Source organism: Haliotis rubra, unplaced genomic scaffold (genome assembly GCF_003918875.1).
Source record: "Haliotis rubra isolate DU_JTF1 unplaced genomic scaffold, ASM391887v1 Scf1801, whole genome shotgun sequence".
Taxonomy (NCBI): Eukaryota; Metazoa; Mollusca; class Gastropoda; order Lepetellida; family Haliotidae; genus Haliotis; species Haliotis rubra.
Window position 1 is genome coordinate 77564 of NW_025765783.1, and position 20809 is coordinate 98372.

General features: G+C 41.2%; 2 protein-coding genes across 5 annotated transcripts in view; one reads left to right on the top strand and one right to left on the bottom strand.

Annotated features, from left to right (window-relative positions):
- The window catches only part of LOC124273449 (dynein regulatory complex subunit 6-like), a 52413-nt gene extending 41907 nt beyond the window's left edge, over positions 1–10506 (bottom strand). For all 4 annotated transcript variants that reach the window (XM_046708720.1, XM_046708719.1, XM_046708718.1 and 1 more), the window contains exons 1-2: positions 10350–10506; positions 605–708 (exon numbers count right to left, since the gene is read on the bottom strand). In XM_046708720.1, coding sequence (XP_046564676.1) covers positions 605–708; positions 10350–10427 — 182 coding nt within the window. In that variant the 5' untranslated portion in view covers positions 10428–10506. The remainder of the gene's footprint in view (positions 1–604; positions 709–10349) is intronic.
- Positions 10507–10631: 125 nt separating this feature from the next.
- LOC124273453 (ADP-ribosylation factor 4-like) lies at positions 10632–19207 on the top strand. Its single transcript, XM_046708723.1, has 6 exons — positions 10632–10876; positions 12764–12844; positions 13055–13164; positions 15473–15544; positions 16385–16507; positions 17162–19207. Exons 1-6 carry the CDS (start codon positions 10810–10812, stop codon positions 17246–17248), a joined length of 540 nt encoding a protein of 179 aa, XP_046564679.1. The 5' UTR covers positions 10632–10809; the 3' UTR covers positions 17249–19207.
- Positions 19208–20809: the final 1602 nt, after the last annotated feature.

Sequence of the window (20809 nt, forward strand, 5' to 3'; positions counted from 1 at the left end):
GCGTGACTCTGCTGTCATTGAGACACTAGGAAATTAGTCTAGTTGCTTCTCTCCCTGTAATTACTGACAATTACTCAACTGCTCAAATGACACCAGAACCAGGTTTCACTGACTGCACCCATGTGGGAATAGAACCCAGAAAGCAGATATAAGGAGCAAACGTTTTAACCACTGGGCTACACTGCTGTCATTGTGACACCTCGAATAGGCTTTCCTCACTGTACCCAAGTGGAGAAAGGAACCTAGGCCATTTAATATAAGTGAACATGAGAAAAGATAAGGAATTTGAACTTGGTAGAAACAATGCTTTTGGGGGTAAGAAGACTATTTTGGCTTCTGCAAATGTTACATTATTACAGGTATTCGGTCAAATGAATATCAATGTTTGGAAATCATGACACGTCAAGCCATAACCTAAGTAACACAGAGTTAAAAACATATGCAGTCATGCTTGAAATATATACCTCCAACCAAACTACAAACTATTGATTTGGGTTAAACTATTTTGAATGGCATCCATGAAAACTGTTTGAGCTGTTACATGCCTTATAGTCATTATTATTACCCTTGATGCTGATGGTGACAATGAAAGAATAAAACATACCACTGCAAGTTTTCCAGTCCAATTTCTTTGATGAGTCGAAGCCTGTCCAGAATAAACTGAAGGGGATCCTCCGGACACATGACTGCTAAGCCCGTCAGGAGTGCCTGCAAGAGACAACATTACAATCAGAGGTACAGATAAGCTGCGTATCTGTGTAAATTACACAAATATTTATGTGGAAACTCAATCTCTATAAAGTCTATTGTGTACAAGTACGCTTCAACTTTTGTAAATACTCAGTAAATTTGTTCTTACATGCGTACACATAGACTAACTGCTAGTCTATGAAATGAACATATTTTACAGAAAATATAAGTTCTTAAATTAAAATTGTAAATACAATAAAGAGGAGCCAAGGGACTTTCTTCATTTTCAGAGACCCTGAAGCTGTGGAAATCTACTATGACTTGCTACATTTTCTAGACTTGCGTGGGCTTTCTTGGATATATTTGCTTCAGGGTCTGTATGACAGACTAGCGTACACACAAAAATGTCAAATCTTACTTTGTGTACCAATAGATAGATAAAATAACTGAGGTATATTGAGAGGTTCTATTTCAGCACATGAACTTGGCAATTTGCAGTCTTTCTTATCATTTCTCATAATACAGATCATATATGAATAACAAACACGTCAACCAACATTAAAACTTTATCATATTTTTACAAGCAATGGAAAACGGCAAAATACCCAATTGAGTTTGAGTGAGGTGGGTACAATTTATTTGGTTACTCCAAGGAAAATGTAATTTTTTGAATAAAATTGATATTTTATACTTATCCTGACTCATGCTTATTTGCTCGTCTTCTTCCTCTTGCGAACATAGTGAAACACTTGTATCTCTTTATTGAAGTTCCTTTCAATAAAAACGTACGTAAAATCACAACTCACCAGAGTTATCTCTGTTTCCGGTTTTGGCGGGAAAAGTGGCCCACGCTTCACTCTCTCCTGATAATGAGCCCGACACTTGAATTTGCAGGGAAATCCAAAGTGTCTAGTGGGGAGGTTGGGAGGGCTTACCTCATGAGTCAGGATAAGTATAAAATATCAATTTTATTCAAAAAATTACATATTTTTCCTTATCCTGACTCATGCTTATTTGCTTGTAGAATTAAGCCGGATTTTGGAGGCGGAAAAATACTTTAGGATTTAGGTGTAGAGATTTCACGTCAATATATACCCCCCTATGGGAACTCCGTATTGGCACTGTGCTAATCTCTGCTGCTGTTTGTGACCCTGTCCTTTCAGCTGCCTTTTTGATGGGGGGACCACAATTGTTAACTTTTGGTCCTTTCTCTGTTAACATTTTTATGTGGATTTTGCGACTCCATTTCTTGATGCAAGCACCAAGTGGTGAAGCGACCCTTTCCTGTACAAGTATTCTTACAAGTACTGGGTCATATCACTTATGCTAGTCGTTAGACGTGCATTTAGACTTAAGCAGAACTCTGCTGAGTGTAGGCTTGATAAGTCATGTGATAAAAGTGCGAGACTTCGTCTCAACGTCTTTGAGGAACTGTCAACTGTTGTGCGACAACCAGTGGGCCGAAATGGTGAATGCCTGAGACGTCCTCGGTGGCGATATCTCTCAAGTAGTGGTTTGCAAAACCATGTCTGATTTCCAGAAGCAGCCCTCCATTATCGTCTGTAGCGAGCAATTCCCATGTAGAGCGAGTGTTGACGCCAGCACTCTAACTTCGTGTGGGTTGGAGGCTCTTGGAGGATCAAGTCCTGCTGCCTTGTAGGCTCGTACTATGACAGTTCTGATCCAGATTGATATCGTGAGTCGCGGGGAGACCTCCGTCTGTGTAAGCTGTCGATATCGGGAGGAAAGTCGTTTGAATTTCGTCTCCCTAGTTCTGGATTGTTGTAAATATATTCTCAATGCTCTCACTGGGCACAATGATAAGTCATGGGTATCTTGTGGTCGAGGGCCGGAGGATAATGCTGGGGCGTGGAATTGTCTGTCCGGTTGATCTGGCAGTTGATTCTTTGAGATGAAATCCCATCGTAGTCCCATATGCACTGTTGATTTTCATCAAAAGCGTGTTCTCTAAGTAGTCTAGAGCATGTATTTCCGACATAGCTGCTGTTGCTAGGGATAGCAGGAACAGCGTCTTTTGTCAATCAGAATTGAAGGATGTCGTTTCTAATGGTTCATAGGCGTCACTGGTGAGATGTCGTTGAACAACGTTGAGGTCCCGCGCCGGAGCTTTGAATCTCTGTTGTTGGTCCTCCAATTTATAAGAGCGTAACAAGGCCAGTAACTCTGGTACTTTCGTTAGCTTGCCACCTGTCCTCATAGTGATGACTGAGCTCAATGCGCTAGGTATGTTGAAAGCATGGATCCTTTTAGCGCTTTGTTTGCCGTAGGTGACAAAGGTAGTCCGCCACTTGAGGGTGTAATGCTTTTCTAGCTGAAAAACCGTTTCTGGCAGCATATGTCTCAAAGCTTAGCCACTTGTCGTCGTCCGTACAAGTTGCGTGTAGACTAGCGATAAAGCTAGTGTCACTGCTTTAAGCTGCTCTGGCGGAGTACCCTCTCTTGTTCAAGCACACCTTGATACAGTCCCACGCGTGTAGTTGGAATGTCCCTAGGTTACCGTGAGCCTGCTTTGTGTGAGGATGTAATGAGTAGATTCGACCACTCTGGTAGTTGCAGCTGTGGTGGTCCTAGTTCTTGTATGAGAATGGGGAACCACATTCTAGCTGGCCAGTAAGCGACCAAAATCAGTTGGAGGTTCCTGGTCTGGCTGATTTTCTGCAACACCCTCAGTAGTAGCTGGTGGTGGAAACGCCGTAGCTCCTGGAATGTGGCATGCTCTTATGTGGATGTTCAGATCGGTGATTAGGTCGAACAGTTGAAAGCAGAGGTCCAGCAGATTCAGTGATCGTGTTGATCCTTGCTTGTTTATGTAGAAGCGCCACTGTGGAGTTGTCCGTGTGTACCATGAGATCGCATTCTGTAGAATGTTGCTCCAATCGAGTATGGCGTTGGCGACTGCTTTCATTTCTATCATGTTGATGTGCAGACTTTTCTCTTCCTTGGTCCATTTTCCGGCTGCCACATCGTTGTCGAGATGTGCTCCCCAACCTTGGAGGTGACCGTCGCATACAGATGAGTCTTGCACTCCGGCTCTGCTAGATAGATGCCTTCGCAGACATTATGCTCTCTGGGTCCACCATAGTAGATGAGGTCTGAGGTAGTCCGGGAGACCGAAGGGGTCTGGGTCGTCGAGATGAGCATTGATGAGGACCTGTAAAGAGGCGTAGCTGTAATCTCCCTCTGGCTGTCATGTCTTGTGCAGGCGTGAGGAGACCAACAGACTCTGCCACTGTCGTAGTGGCCACGCGGAGAGTAGGGCTTGTGGGATTGTCTGTTGAATCTTGAGCCATCGGTCCTCTGGAATGCGGCGATGCGGTTCTGCGTCGAGAAATCTGATGCCTAGGAACTGCAGGTCCTGCGTGGGTTCTAGGTCCGACTTGAGTAGATTCACTAACCACCCCAGCTGTGTAAGCAGTTTGATGGTAAAGTTCAGCTGTAGTCTGAGATGCTTGGGATCTTGATGTACTTGAATCCGTCGTCGAGGTAAAAGGCACTCGCGTAGACCTCGATGATATAGATATATGACTATGGGTTTTCGTCACTCTTGTAAACAACCAAGGGGCCGATGATATTCCAAATGGCAGGACCTTCCATTGGTAATGTAGCCCGTCCAGTGTAAACCTCAGGTACTTCCTCGAGTCTGGATGTACAGGAATATGCAGGTAGGAAGCGTCCTGTAGATCTATGCTGGCCATGTAGTCCATCGGACCCGGACCGAGGTGGATTAGTTGAGGTAGATGTATCATCTTGCGGAACTTGGGAGGTCTGCTCAGATAGTCTCTGTTGAGCGTGCTCATATTGTAGATGAGTCGAACTTTTCTTTGGAGTTTTTCTTGGGCAGTAGGAAAACTGGGGAGTAGAAACCTGGCGTGATGTTGGTTTGATCTACGACCTCTATGGCTCGCTTTACTAGTAGAGATGAGACCGCCTCTCGTAACTTCTCTATCTGATGAGTCTTGAAGTCGAACTTGTGAGGGTTGACTGTAAGCGATGGAGCAGCCTGTAGTTGTAAGCGATATCCGTTTCTTAGGATGTTGGATACAAACGGATCTTGAAGTATTCCCCAGTTTTCCCAGTGTAGCTGAAGGCGTCCACCCACTTGTGAAGGTTGTACAGGAAGGGCTGGGGGTGGAAGACTCCAGTCGTTCCGAACCCTTCTTTCATCGTCGATAATCCCTGGCGCCTCTGGGTGCCCTGCCTCGTCCGGACCTTGCTCTGTAGTTGCCGGCTGGGCGATGAAAGGAACTTTTTCCGCCTCTGGAGCTACCCACTTTCTTGTCCCGTGCTCTCTGTATCCCAGGAAACTTGGACTTGCCCGAGTAGCGCTGGGATGTTTGCCTGATGACGCTGGCCAGAGTATCTATGGACTTGAACATAAGGACCTCCCTTGAGTCTTTGGTAACTTCCTTGGCAACCACGTTGATTCCTCCGGCGAAGATGGAAGGAGTTGACCACGGGGCTGTGTAGAGTGACTTGGTAAAGTGGTCACTCCAACTGCAGGAGGCGAGGAGACCTTGTCGACGTGCCAGTGTCAGCGCTGCGGAGATGGATGGTCTGTCATAAACTGTTGGTCCTTCTTCTGCATAAGGAGGGCAGAATATATCATCCTATCTTCCTCCGCAGTAGAGTCACGGAATTTGGCGATGAGCGTTTCGTTGACTGCCCTTGATCTGTTGAGGGCCGAAGAACATCGCCTGGTCATAGTTTCAACTTGTGCCAACTTTTGTCTTCAATGTTGTAAGAGTTGGCCTTGGCACCACTGATGACTTTGAAGTTCTCATCGATGTCCTGTGCCTTCAGGAATGGATCCATATTGTGGAAGGAGAACTTTTTGGCGTTGAACTGTGGTAGATGCGGCACTTGGGCTTTTGTGGCTGACTTGAAGGCTGCGTCCAGGTTCTCTGGGACCGCTGCGATGGGATCAATCGGAGGGAGAGTGATCGTGTCGACATCATCATCTTGCATGAGATAGGTGTGAGCTGGATTATCATCCTTAGATGGAGATGCCAAGTCTAGACCGTTGGCCATCCAGTAGGTATTTCAGCGTCTGAAAAGATGATCCCGCCGTCATCCTCAATGACAGGAGTGTTGAGTAAGGGACGTTGATCCTCCTCCGATGGTGATCGAGGTGGAGTCCTTCGCGAATGCGGTGACCTGTGTGGAGACCTGCGCAGAGACCTGCACGGAGACTTGTGTGGCGACCTTCGTGGAGACCTTAGTGGAGACCTGCGCGGAGACCTGCGTGGAGATCGGCGTGGAGATCGGCGTGGCGAGTGGCCCGGCGAACTGCGTCTGTAGGGTGACCTGCGCGGAGATGAGCGACTGTGGGTTCGCGAATGTTTCGGCGAATCCCTCGACGATTTGCATGATGCGGAAGATGTCTTGGATACTGTATCTGAAGTCCTTCGCGAATGCCTTCGCGAACGCTGATCATCTGTTTCGCATCTGGGGAATGGCGACTGGTCGCCGCGATAACGCCAGCGGAACACCTTAGCGAGCGCTGGTCGTCCGATTCTGTATCCGGGATTGGTGATTCCTCCTTCGCGAAACGCCGAGAATGCTGATCGATCTGAATACGTAGCAGGTGATGACCGAAGTCGTCCCAGCGAATGCCGCCAGCGGATGCTGATCGTCCCGAGTCCGAGCGCAGGAGATGGTTGAGTCGACCTTGCCAGCAGGCTGGTCCTGGAGTGTAGATCTGCTGCTTGATGTCATGTTGATGGAGGGCCCCTCAGAGACGACGTCTGCGTTGGAGCCTTCGCGAAGGCTCGGGACCTCTTTCTGGGCTGGCTGTGACTTCTTCTCCTGGCCGTAACACTGCTGCATCATCTCCATGATTTGTTGGGAGAACTGCTGCATAAAGTCCCCCGGGTTGAAGGTCTGCGGTGGTAGTAGCACTGCCCTTTCTGCGGTGATAGCGACGTGGCCCACAGGACGCTCATTTGTTGTCAGCGTAGATACCTCGGGTTGCGTGGAGATCTGCGCTGAAGTCACCGTAGCTGAGACTGGTCTTTTCTTGGGATGAACCTCTGGGATGATAATCGGTTGATCATCGTAGAGTCCCATTTCCGTCAACGGGACAATCTCGGCTGAGAAAGTCCGTGTTGTCTGCGCTGACTTCCCCGTGGTGGCGGACGACGCCCTGGGGGTGAGGAGTCAGCGCTGGGTGGTTGACGACTTCCGAGTCTTAGGCTGAGACGACGGGATGTCCGGAGTAGCAGGTCTCTTCTTGGAGGTGGCGGACTTCGTCCCACGCCTCTCCTCCGAGGGAAATTCCAGCGGAACACCAGACGGAAGGGGGTCGTCAGACAGCAGATGACTGTTGATGGACTCCGCTGATTTATCCATGACTGGATCAACCCGTCTAGACCTATCTGCAGCACGTCTAAGGACGCAAAGAAGGTATTTATTAAATGCACAAGTAGTTAAATGCTTGCAATTAATACAGCGGGAGCTGAAAGAACATGGTACCGTGCAGCTAGGGCACAATTGATGAGGGTCAGCAGCAGAGAAACGTAATCTACAATTGGAACAATTTTTCATGAACGTAAACAACTGAACAAACACGGACTAACCCGTGAATAAACAGTGCTAAATACGATTAAACATGAAACCATAATGTTGAAATATACTAGCTAAACCTCTATAATAGTATAATAGAGGTGACTAACTAAGTAATGAAAGGATATAGTGCCGTTATAAGAGACACAGGCTCTCACAACCTGCTCACAGGGCGAAGAAGGAGAGAGTGAAGGCGTGGGGAAACAGTGAAAGCCACTTTTCCCGCAAAAACCGAAACAGAGATAACTCTGGTGAGTAGTGATTTTTTCGTCGTTTTATTGAAAGGAGCTTCAATAAAGAGATACAAGTGTTCCACTATGTTAAGCAAGAGGAAGAAGACAAGCAAATAAGCATGAGTCAGGATAAGGAAAAATATTAGGACACCCAATTGAGATGAACAAAAGCGAGTAATTAACTCAATGACCCAAAAAGTTATCTGTAGCACTGTTATTTTATTATGCATATGTGTGAATGATTGTTATTATGGCATTAACATATCTGTTTGAATTAGTTTTGAGTAATTTCCAACACAATAGGATGTGTGGTCAAATTACAAAAATAATTACAAAAAATGCAATTTCTTAAACTGGGATGAATATCGATTTGAACTTTGAAGTTTGCAAACAGTTAGAAGTCTGTGCAGGAAGTAAAAAATGGTCTATTTGTTGTTTTTTCACATTTGTGGAAACAATTTATTGGGCTTTCAAATGTCTTAACCAAGTAATTCAAAACCATACCCTGATTTTCAGTTTGAACTAGACAAACCAGATAAAAACAGATGCATAGTGGTTTTCTGAAAATTAAGTGCACCATGACACTTTATAATGAGAAGGAAATCTTTACATGTTTTAAATCTGTGTGTTTCATATCAGTTGACGTTGATTGTGCATAAATTATTTTCTTATTATCTTTTGACCAAACATTTGTTACATCACTCCAGCACAATGCAAACAAAGACATGTAAGAATTTACATTCCTTACAAGATGTGTTGTCCTAGTGGTAGCAACTTCATTCCATTTGACAATTTACTCTTAAAAAGTCTGTTGCTGTATTTCGTGTAGTCATCATATCTTTTAACTTTTCAAATCCATCAAAGATATTATCACCAGGTTTGACATTATAACAAAGGATTTCAAATTAATAATATTTTTTCATTGTGGCTCTTAGCTCATGATGGTTGACTCTGTGAACTGAAAGATTAAACAATGTTGCATTACATTATCTACCCAAGTTTACCCTTCACCTTCAGGACACATCCTATGATATCAACTAGCAACATACACCAACATCTGATTCCAAGTGAGTGAAATTCACCCTTATAGCATCACAAAATATCAGTAAAATCATTTTAGACAACACAAACTGTAGTAATGTTTGACTAACTAGTCTTCACTGACTACATGAAGTCAAAGGCTGAGTATACCAGAATATGAAAGGACTATTTGTAGAATTTTTTTGGACAAAGAGATTTATGTTTGTTGTGAGTATCAGAAGTATTGTTTCAATGTTGAACAATGTAAAGTGTGAGTTAGTTCTGTTTTACACTACTTTTAACAATATTCCAGCTATATGAGGCATGGCAGAGAACACTAGAAATAGTTTCACACATTATGATTGTACCAATGCATGGCTCGATTTAGTGCTTGTTACTTGCACTTGTTTCAACCCAATATTACAAAGTGCAACCTAGTTATTAGTCTAACTTGCACCAGGTGCAAGTCAAAGTTTTAAACTTCAGCTGGAAAACAGAATGATGAGGAACTGACTTGGAAGAGTGACTCTGATGACTGTATGAGCAGTGACTGAAGGGCGTACTGTTCATGAAATTTTAGGAAGTAAGATAACTAATGTTAAGCGGTCCCAGATTTCTTTTGTTATAATGTACTAAACTATTATTGCAAAACTCAAGCATCATACTTTATACAAGATTTTATATTGAGCAGCAGGTGCAACCTGTTTTTGTCTGATGCAACAAAGGATTCTACCTAAGGTTGCACTAGGTGCAAGTAGGTTTCATTTCTTTAAATCGAGCCCTGCAATGTGGCAAATCAGAACCTTGGTCTTTAGCATGGCGTTAAGCAATTATTAAAGGGGATTAGTTATTCTTACATTTTCCCATGAAATGATAAATAACTTGCAGGTGATGAAAACTATGAAGCTAGAAGACCTAAATATCTCCCCTAAACTTTCAGACTCTGCAAGTAAGAAGAGCTCCAGAGCTGCCTAAGTAACATATGCATTGAATGCTTCCCTCAATAAATATAATGGTTAATTACCAAGGTTAATTACTTGTTGAAATGTTGAAATATGTCCATGTGGTTATCAAGCTTCTTTTGTCAAGTAATCTTTTGATTATGCTGTTTATTGGTCCATGGTTTGCTTAGACACACAGCTGCAAGACTTCAACAATTTAAGCCATACAAATACAAGTGGAATAATATTTACTAATTATTTGGAAACTCTGCCGAATATATAGCTATGGTGCGCTCTGTGACATGTGACACACTTTAACCGGTGAGCACATGAACACAAAATTTGAGTTAAGTCTAAAACAGCATTCAGCAGAATTATATTCTTTAATGCTATATGTTGAAATACCCAATTGCCTGGAACCTAAAAGTGAGTAAAGTCGTGTACAAGATACCAAAATACCAAAATATTTATATCCAGCTAGAATGATTTCAAGGGGGTGGAAATATATTGGTTTCTGGACTGCGATACTAATCTGGGTTGTAACAAAGCTAGCTATGGAAATGCAGAATATTTAACAATTAAGAGTATTAATTACGCAAAATATAGAGGTAAGAGTTCCTCCCATTCCCCAATCCCAAATAATATTTACAAATATACAAAATTATTAACAAAGTCAACACAACAACTACTAGAGAACTCACAAAATGACTAAAAGTCCAAAATTTCAGTTAGGTTTAGAGTTAGGATTAGGGTTAGGGGAACGGAAGGAACTCTTTCCCGTATATACGTCTTTGTATGTGCTATTGAACATTCTCTACTCAAAATGATAAATTGATATAAAACACGATATATGCTGAAGACTCAGATTTGTTTTAAACCTTACCTCATACATATCTGGTAACTTATTGATCCTCAAATACTTCCTTAGATCTGGGTCTAATCCTTTCAATGATGCTGCCATTTTGAAAGCTTTTGGAAAGTACAGTTAAATATTCTGTATTATTTTCGAACTTCGAAAACTAAGACTACTTCGCCATATTTGTTTCAGGTAGCAACGGGACAGTAACGGATTACCTCCCTTTATTTTCGGGCACGATCGTTTCTTTCGGAACAGCCGTTTCGTTTCGTTTATTCTTCATTCCGCGTTTTGATTTTCTTGCATGCTGGGATTGCTACCGCCATTATCGTTGACGTCACTGTTAGTGGTTGGCTGAATTGACGTGGCAGGCATATTACTTGTTCTCACATGTGAAGCAGTTCAACATTTTGGAAGAGAGGTTGATAAACGTATACATCAAGTCCCATTTATATTTATTTTGCTGAACTGAGTACATTTTATCAGCATGGGTCTGTCAATATCATCAGTCTTTCAGAGACTCTTCGGGAAAAAACAGATGAGAATCTTGATGGGTGAGTTTACTTCCTGTCCATTTGTTAGCATGACAGTTTTTTTTTGCGATGTGGCCACGTTCATTCTTTCTGTTGTCTTACTGTGAAGTTTATTGGTTGTATAATTACATCGCAATTGTTTGTTCGATAGAAAAATCCACAAACTAAATACATGAACTGAGAAAATTTGAGTGAAATACAGTAAACTTGAATTTGATATTAATGCTACAGGTTTAGTAATTTTATAAATTCCGATGTTCATTATTCCCAAATACTATGTGTTAGGAAGACAAATAGTGAAAATATATAGTATGGTTACCGAGTGTATAAAGGGTTATCATTATGTGTTAGTGTTATTCTGGCTGCCACATAGGAATATCCCATCCTGTGTGGTATTGCTGTGCCAAGTTTATTTCTTAGTGACGTTGTGAAAACTCTATGCCTTACTCTTGAATAAAATCTTCATAAAAAATACACGGTTTTACAGCCTTCAAATTTCACAATGTAAAAGCTCAATCATTTACCTATCTGAAATATTTGTGAAGTGTTACCTTGATTGTGCATGAGAAGTAGCTTTACAAAATAATGTGATTTTTTACAATATGTCCATGTCAGTTGGTGTTTTTACATTGTGCATTAGGTGGTATAACTTGTAAGTTTAGATTTTGCTTCTCTGGCACCAAATGTGTATTCATTGTATCGTGACACATGTCGATCAGTTCAAAATACTTAAATAGCCCCACTGGGCGATGTTGGACCTTTCCTTTGCACATCTTTGAAATGTGCATTCAGAAGAATGAGTGCGTTAGTCTGGTTTCCACATATATACTGGTTATATGTCCATGAAGATTGGGGTCAAAATTAGTCTTGTAAGAGGCAAATAACTGCTCATGCTATTGATCACTGGGTGGTCTTGTTCAGACTCAATTATTTTTAGACAGTTGTCATACAACTAGAACAATGCTCAGTGCCTCATTAAAAAGCAAACATATGTCCTGGCTAAAGTTTTCGTTATCCCCTGCAACACGTTTTGCAGGGGATGTTAAAATGGACTCAGTCATTGCACACTTGTCTTTTCCGGAGCAGAACTCTAAAACCGTTCAATGTTTCTTCGCCAAACTTGACACATAGATTGGTCTGGTGGTGTACTGGTTCCTTTTTGGTAGGTTTGGAATTCTGAATAAAATATTTTTGGTATTTCCATGGCGACAAGTTTGACTAAAACAGAAATTAGTGGTGGTGCACATTTCCGGAGCTGAACTCTAAAACCGTTAAATGTTTCTTCACCAGACTTGGCACATACATAGATCTGGTGGTGTACTGATGCCTTTTGGTAGTTTTGGAATTCTGAATAAAATATTTTTGGCATTTCCATGGCAACAAGTTTGACATAGACTGAAATTGGTGATAGTGCTCCTTTCTTGAGCAGAACTTTAAAAACCTTTCAATACTCTCCTTCTACATTTCTATATACACACCTGAATATTTGACATAATCATAACTCGTAGACATAATCATGATGAGTTTTTTGCCATTGCGGGGGATATTGATGACTTTGTCTTCTTGTTTAAACTTACAGTGGTGTGATTGTGAAGATTTTACAGAACAACGAATAAGACGTTGCTTCAAAAAGGCCAATTGTGCTTTCAAATGTTTAGCATATCTCATTATGTCTTGGCCATGTTCAACAGTGTTTCTAATTTTGGATTTATATCATTTGAAAGCAGTCGAGAAAGTCAATGTTATTTTGACCCTGCCTGTTTTGACTTATAGCGAATAAAAAAATGCAGGTTTTCTGTGGCAATAGTAGTGCTAGGCCCAGATTGTGTTTTCAGCTTTGTTTTGTAAATTGTGGTGCAAATGATCATGATAATATGCATTGATTGTATGCTATGCTTATATTTCCAGTTGGTCTTGACGCTGCTGGTAAAACAACAATTCTCTACAAATTGAAGCTGGGTGAGATAGTCACAACTATCCCAACAATTGGTGAGTGTTTCTTGCAATCAGTCAGAATAAACAAAACAATGCTTTTGTTTGGTTTTATTCTTGTTCCAACTTTTCATTTAAAAGGTAATCAGGATCTTCTAATCTGAGTTTTAAAAAAATTGCTCCAGCCTAGTGTTTATGCGGTGCCATCTTTATGAGAAGTTTGTGGCAGCAGCAGCAGCTTCTATATTTTGGAGTGTACTTTTTCAGGTTTTAATGTGGAAACAGTAGAATACAAGAACATCAGCTTCACGGTGTGGGATGTCGGTGGCCAGGACAAGATCCGACCATTGTGGAGGCATTACTTCCAGAACACTCAGGTGACCATTGTGAACAAGAAATATACATGTTCCCGCCGAGTGTTATGTGAGCTTAGTAAGGGATGTCTGCTGGTGATTTCAGACTCTTTGTGGTTTGCTGCTGTAGCATTTGAAAGCCCTGAGGCATGTAACTTGTGTTTTTCGGTAGAGAAATTTTGGGCATTTTCATGAATATTTTGGACCCGTGAAGATCAGGGGTAGAATAGGTCTTCAGCAACCTATGCTTGCACAAGGCGACTATGCTTGTCATATGACATATGTCAGACGTAGCTTCATTATAAACGCGAGCTGAGGTAAAAAGTAATACCTTCCATGCTGAAACTATTAAGGATGTAGCTACCATGGAGTCTCACTGTCACTATGTCACTATGGTTCGTCTCAAAAGCAAAACGGGTGTCGCAGACAATCTTTGGGGTCAGGCTGGGGGATAGAGATATCAGCTAAGATAAGATAATCCTTCAGGGTAATTATACTGGGGTAGTACACATCATAACAATTTACAAATAATATCCTGTCCTGTCAACCTTCGCGATCGGGTGGTCATACCACCTATATATTTTGAGACATTTAATACTATACGTTTCTATGGTTATCAGGTATCATACTCAATAGAAGAGACATAGTCAACACACATGAAAAAGCACAAAATATCTTTGAGATGACCCCTTGTGCCTGTAGGCAGCACATGCATTTCATGCCAGATGAGTTGGACGGTCCGTCGTCATACCTGGCTGAGTGCCCTACTTGCCATCTATAGTCTGATCTATTGTTTTCAGCAGCTATTCATATTTTTTCTAAGTTGTGCCCGATTTTACGTAAACATGCTTTTCTGGATATCTTATTACGCATCCCACTGAATGCCAAGTTAGGCCGAAGTTGGTTATTTCGACATATGCTATTTGCAGTTGTGTAAATTTTAGGAATACAGAGTAACAGCCTAAAAACAGGGTTTTTTTCTATTTCCGCCAGTACTTTAGTGCTAGGCTGCTTGTTAATAATGACAGTTTGCAGAATAGGTCTTCAGCAACCCATGCTTGCACAAGGCGACTATGCTTGTCGTAAGAGGCGACTAACGGGATCGGGTGGTCAGACTATCTGATTTGTTTGACATATGTCATCGTAGTATGATGTGGTCATGTTGTTGATCACTGGATTTTCTGGTCCGAACTCGATTATTTACAGACGCGCCATATAGCTGGAATATTGCGAGTGCAGCGTAAAATTAAACTCACTCATTCTCTCCAGTTATAATTGGTCTTCAGTCTTCATGGGTTAGACTTAGATCAATGCTAATGACCATGACTAGATTGTCTGCTCCAGACATAATGATTCACAAACAGGCGTGATATAGCTGGAATATTGCTGGGTGCAGCGTTAAACAAAACACCTAAAACAATCTAAGGATAATCATGTGATAATAAACAAGAGATCTGAGCTAAAGTACTGTTGGAAATACTGTTGTATTATATCTACAATTTATGTAGTTAATATAAGAAAGTGTGAAATATCTGTTAAATTAAGTTGTAGGGAAATAGGAAACGTAGAAAAAGGACTTTACTGAGGAGAGATTAGTGCGAAATGAGCAGTCCAAAGCAACTTATTTGGAACAGACCATGGCTTTATTCAAATTAGTGTGCGATGATATTGTATTACAAAGGACACTTTTAGATGCCCATTTTGTAATTAAACTTAGCTTCATTATACCACGATAGCTGACATGAAAATACTGACTTTAGCACTGAAACTAGATGAAACATATTCAACACACATAAAAAGCATAAAATATCTTTGAGATGACCTCTTGTGCCTGTATGCAGCACATGCATTTCATGCCAGGTGAGTTGGCCGGTCCGTCGTCATACCCATTTCTGTTGTGCCATTACTTTTATGAGTATGCTGAAGGAAATAGATGCAAGTGTTTCCATGGCATTTAACTGGTGCATCTTGTTTACTAGTCACTGTTTTGTTCCAATCTTTTGAGGGGGAATCAAGTTATGTTCACTGACAGGCTACTTTTTAGTCAATTGCTGATAATACATTGCATCGGACAAATGCTGTTTTGTTGACATTGGGGTCATTGATTATGCTGTTTGTATGGTCATGTTTAAACATATGCACTGCTTCACCTTTCTCCCTCTCTTTCTCTCTAAGTACGTTTTAGCATTTGCATTTTCAGTTTATTTAATACAAATTTCTGTGAAGTCTTTAGTGTTAGTTTGTGTTTGTGTGTCTGTCTGTCCAAACCATTAAGCATTTGGGGTTTGTTGGAAGAAGAATCTTTGACTAAAATATTTTCTTTTGTTTTCAGGGTTTGATCTTTGTAGTAGACAGTAATGATAGTGAACGTTTATCAGAAGCTAAAGATGAACTGTCTAAAATGGTAAGTGTTTTATTGGTGTTAGTGAGTAACTGTCTTTCTACTTCTGCTAGCTCTCAGGTAATGTGTTTTCACAAATGACATGATGTGTGCAACACCATTGACAAATATGAATGTCAACACAGCATCATGCTGTACATGTAGTGGTTAATTGCAAGACTAGTTAGTTAGATGACCCTTGAAGATGTGGGTTAGAATTGGTCTTCAGCAACCTATACTTATCGTAAGAGGCGAGGAACAGGATCAGATGATTGTATTCCATCTGCATAGATTGATGTTCATTTTGGTCACTGGATGGTCTGGTCCAGTCTTGAATAAATACAGATCACAAGCTAGAGATCTGACAAAGCATCAGAAATGTTTTAAGATGAGATCCTGGAGATTATGCTCCAGGCTACCCATTCCTGGGTTTGCAGGCAGTTGTAGGTTTCACCAAAGTGATAGAACCTGGAGGAAGTGTAAGTCCTGCATCACTTTTGACACACAATGGTGAAGCTGAAATACCATGACTACAGTTACTAGGAATTACCTTGTTCAGCTGAGGGGCGGTGAGGTAGCCCAGTGGTTAAAGCGTTGGCTCGTCACGCCGAAGACCTGGGTTCAATCCCCACATGGGTACATCGTGTGAAGCCCATTTCTGGTGTCCCCCGGCGTGATGTTGCTGGAATATTGCTAAAAGCGACGTAAAACCAAAGTCAGTCGGTCAGTTCAGCTGAATTGTAGAGTAAGGTTTCAGAATGGATTTGAGGATGTATATGACTATGCTAGTCAGTGCTTGTCTGTTTGAGAATGATTGTTGTTGTCATGATCATGATGTTGATCAGCCTGTTTTCTATTTTTCAGTTACAAGAAGATGAACTGAAGGAGTCTGTAGTCCTTGTATTTGCCAACAAACAGGATCTACCCAATGCCAAGTCCTGCTCTGAACTCACGGACGCGCTAGAACTGAATTCATTACGCAGAGAAGTAAGCCAATGTTATGAGATCATTCATTCTAGAATCTGAGACTGAAGATCCGGGTTAGAATTGGTCTTCAGGAACCAATGCTTGTCGTAGGAGGCAACTAACAGGATCGGGTGGTCAGACTCTCTGATTTGTTTAGTATATGTCATCGTAGTATGATGTGGTCATGTTGTTGATCACTGGATTGTCTGGTCCAAACTCGATTATTTACAGACCGCCACCATATAGCTGGAATATTGCTGAGTGTGGCGTTAAACAACAATCAATCATTCTTGGATCTGAGACTTGCAATGCTTTAAAACTTTGCACTTTCGATTGTTTCATCCGATAGAAATGAACTTGTATACAGTGGTACCCCAAAGTCTGGAGCCAGTCCATCAGGGACACCCTAAAAAGTTCTGCTACTAGTAGTACTATGTTCAAACAGCAGTTGAGAATAGGATCTTAAATGGTTAACATGGTGGGGACCATGGAACCACATCAGAAAGCAGTGATATATTAATCCCAGGTGCCAGCACCGTCAAGATAAATGGTTTTGTGTAAATGCATGTCCGTTCAGTGTTTGAAAACAGAAACCAATTGATGATAAAACAAATTACGTGGATCAACTGGTGATAACGATGATCGTCGCAATACTAACATAGTATTCTTTTTCAGTGGTTCGTGCAAGGTACATGTGCCACACAGGGTACAGGTCTGTACGAGGGTCTCGACTGGCTATCGAACAAGTTGCAGAGCAAGTGATTGTGATGTGGCTGAAGAAACAATCATCATTTGTCTTCTGTATGTGCTGCAGCTGTAACCACAAGGACTTCAACAGACGACACCCATCCAAATATCACATACCAAAGCCTCCAGCATATAGGAGGAGGAGAAGCTCGTGTATCAAATCCTCATATAGCCGACTGAAGCCAGTCATCTGTAGCTGGTAGTCTGCAGCACATGCTGAATTCATTGTGGGAATTGTGAGTGAAAGTCGTCTGTATCGTATGGCAGTTTGCCTGGTAATCATATTAGCACTGGGCCAGACATACAGACTTTTGGGTGGGGTGGGAGGGGTGGATATATATATATATTTTTTCTTGTACATTGTCATTCCTATATTGGCTCACCCTGTATATTTATGTTTTTGTGTATTCTTCATCATTCACGGTTATTGTAACTCTGGTTTTATTGTTTATGGGCTCTGGCCTCATCACCTGTTCATCATGTCCAGAACAGCAAGATGGCTATCGTCAGTACTTCAGCTTTGTGTACACAAGATCATCCATCACCCATGGATACATGTTTAACTGTGAGTGGTAATAGTTACAAATATATATTTCAGTTAACTGATATAATTGTTTATAACTATTGGAAGTCAAATTACCTCCCCTTTCTGTGAAGAATACCTGGCATTCCCACTATTAAAGCAGTGTGTTAAGAATACAAACAGCACTGCATTATAACCTAATGTATTCACAACTGATAGAGGAGCGTAGTGTATACGAGACAGTTAAGTATTGACAATACTTGGTAACTGTCATTTGCGTTTTGTTTGAGTTTTATGCACGCAGGTGTTTCAAGAATGGCATGGCACCTTCATATATACGGTTCTAAATGGTGATGGGATGTGAATGGTGGCATTTAACACTTTCAGCCCTTGCTCTTCATAAATAACACTTGCTTGTTATAGTGAATGTACAGGTTATCATTTTATGTGAATGCATGTTTTGTGTAAAGGTCATTTGGTTGGAAATTAACGACTTGGTATATGAACGGAAAACATGTATATTCAGAAGCAGAAGATATGGGAAATGATTCTGGTTTGTTGTTGCTTATTAGTTTAATTATGGCTGAAGAAAATCATGCAAAAATCCTGATACACACAGACTTGTATGCAGATAATTTCTTAATTTGTTTTAATTTTTACTCTGTTCATGGTATGTTCATCAGTGGAGGTTAGAATGCCACGGGTGAAAATGAAAGTTCCTTATGGCTTCATTAAGATGTAGAAAAGCAAATAGCAATATGACTAACCCGTGTGTTTCTTTCAATTGAACAAAAGGTCTCTATTTCATCTCAAAGAATCTTTTACAAGTTAACCTGTGTGGGGTATCTTGAAGTGATTTCTTTTTTCAGATGGTTGACCTTGAGTTTGTTATGGGTTCAACTGGTGAGAGTAGGAAAGCACGGAACTTGGGGAAAATCCATTGTTGACTTTGTTACACAACTTGTATATACTGGTATTATGGATTTTAGTGGTATGTGTAGTTACGACTATGTGTGGGTTGTACTTTGCCCTCAGTGTAGTGCTTATTTGTACAGTGGTACTGGCAGGTCATTTCTGAAATAATTCTACCATTGAAAATATGACGACCATGGTAAGGTATATGTTACAAAACCAAGTTGGTAATTTTGATGGACATCGTTACATATATTTTGGTGGTCGTTTCACAAAAGGAGGAAGAAAACCTTATTTACTTCTTATGAAGTTTGGAATTTGAGTTATGTTGTTGAAATATGCATGCACAGCCTTCTTCAATTGCCTTCAAGGTCAGTCTTCTGGGCGATGGTTTTCTAAAGGTGATGAGACAATGTGTTTGTGTGTGGTGACAGCTGGTACTTAGCTTGTACATAACATCATCACTCTGTAAGCCTACTCACATCAAACCTGGTCATGTGATAGGGTGGATATGAATGATAATAAAAGCTATGAGATAAGAGGTTGTTGTTTGTAGTTTATGCTAGAGTACAATGTCTGTTATTACCACAGGAACAGTCCTATATGCTGTTGAAAGCAATATTCCAGCTATATGGCAGCAGTCTGGAAATAATCAAGTCTGGACCAGACAATCCAGTGACCAACAGCATGAGCATCGATCTACACAATTGGTATAGTGTCGACCAAGTCGGAAAGGTTGACCCGATCCAGTTAGTCACCTCTTACCTCAAGCATGGGTGCTGATGACCAATTCTAACCTGAATCTTCATGGGTCTCCCTGTATGCATGGCATAGATTGGAAGTAAGGTGTAGGGTTGAGTAGATGGTTGGCAGACTTCAGAAGCTTGCCTGTGTATTTCTGAGGCATCAGATCCTGACCCACACTAAAACACATCTTGCAAGAGGCGATTTAGAAATATGACTTCACCTAGCAGTGAATGGGTATCTGGAAGGAGGAGATGGTGGGATCCACAGAGATCCGTTGAATGGAGTAATAATGATTTTAGTCTTTGAAACACACCTGTATGGAGTTTAGAAGTATATAGAAATACTTCTTGTAATATTACTGATGCTGGCTAACGAAGTATTAGGGGGAAATGGGTGGTCCATCATGAATTTCTACCATATGTACAAGTACTAAAAAGTACAAACAATTTATTGTGGTATTACGGGCTTTCCGTACAATCCATTAGTGGTTTTTAATCGACAGTTGCGTGATCAAGAAAATTGGTGAAGGGAGATAACTCGTGACTTCAAAATAAAAGCTCGAAATCCTTGTTTCGACGCCAGTGATTTTACTAACTACATGTTGAGTAGGAAATAACTATTATAAGGTATGCACAAAGAACTTAATTAAGCACCCCCTGTATTTTTGCAATGATTGGTTTTCAACACGTACATAAACTTTCTCGTGGTGCGGCGGGGTCACAGGGGCTTGTATTTGCTGAAAAAATACGTCCTGGGTCCTACAAGCGTACACTGATATCCATATACCTTCTTTATATGTAGACCGCCTCCGTGGTGTAGTGGTTAGAGCGTCCGCCCGGAGTGCGGAAGGCGCGGGTTCGATCTCCGACTGCGTCATACCAAAAGACGTTAAAATATGGTACTTGTTGGTCCCTGCCTGGCGCTCGGCATTAATGGGTACAACAAGGACTGGTCGGCTCGGAGTCAGCATAATGTGTCTGAGTGGGGTATTCATGCTTCACTGCGGCATGGTATCTCAGTGAGCTAGCACTATAAAACCAGCTTCAGTCTGGGCTAGTACAAGCAGCCGCACATACACACGCATGCACGTCGTCATATGAGCGAAATATTCTCAAGCACGACGTTAAACCCATTTTCACCTCACCTCACCTTCGTTATGACCCTCAATTACATCCCTTTGAGGAGGGTTTTAAATGTCATAAAACCTTTCGGTAGTCATTTCTCTTACACTTACAATATGAACTTAACAAAAACAATTTAAAGAAGATCGATATCGATATTATGTTATTTTTTTTATAAAGCTGATATTGCCAGGACCGCCTAAAAATCGTGTAAAAAAATATATTGCTATTTCAGATATCGAAAAGTAAATGTAATACCAAAATATAGACTGT

Bases quoted from the DNA above. Each gene is read 5' to 3' on its own strand.
- LOC124273453 (XM_046708723.1), top strand. From the start codon at position 10,810: ATGGGTCTGTCAATATCATCAGTCTTTCAGAGACTCTTCGGGAAAAAA. The intron at 13,165-15,472 runs GTGACCATTGTG...TTTTGTTTTCAG, and splicing joins ATTACTTCCAGAACACTCAG to GGTTTGATCTTTGTAGTAGA. The intron at 15,545-16,384 runs GTAAGTGTTTTA...TCTATTTTTCAG, and splicing joins AAGATGAACTGTCTAAAATG to TTACAAGAAGATGAACTGAA.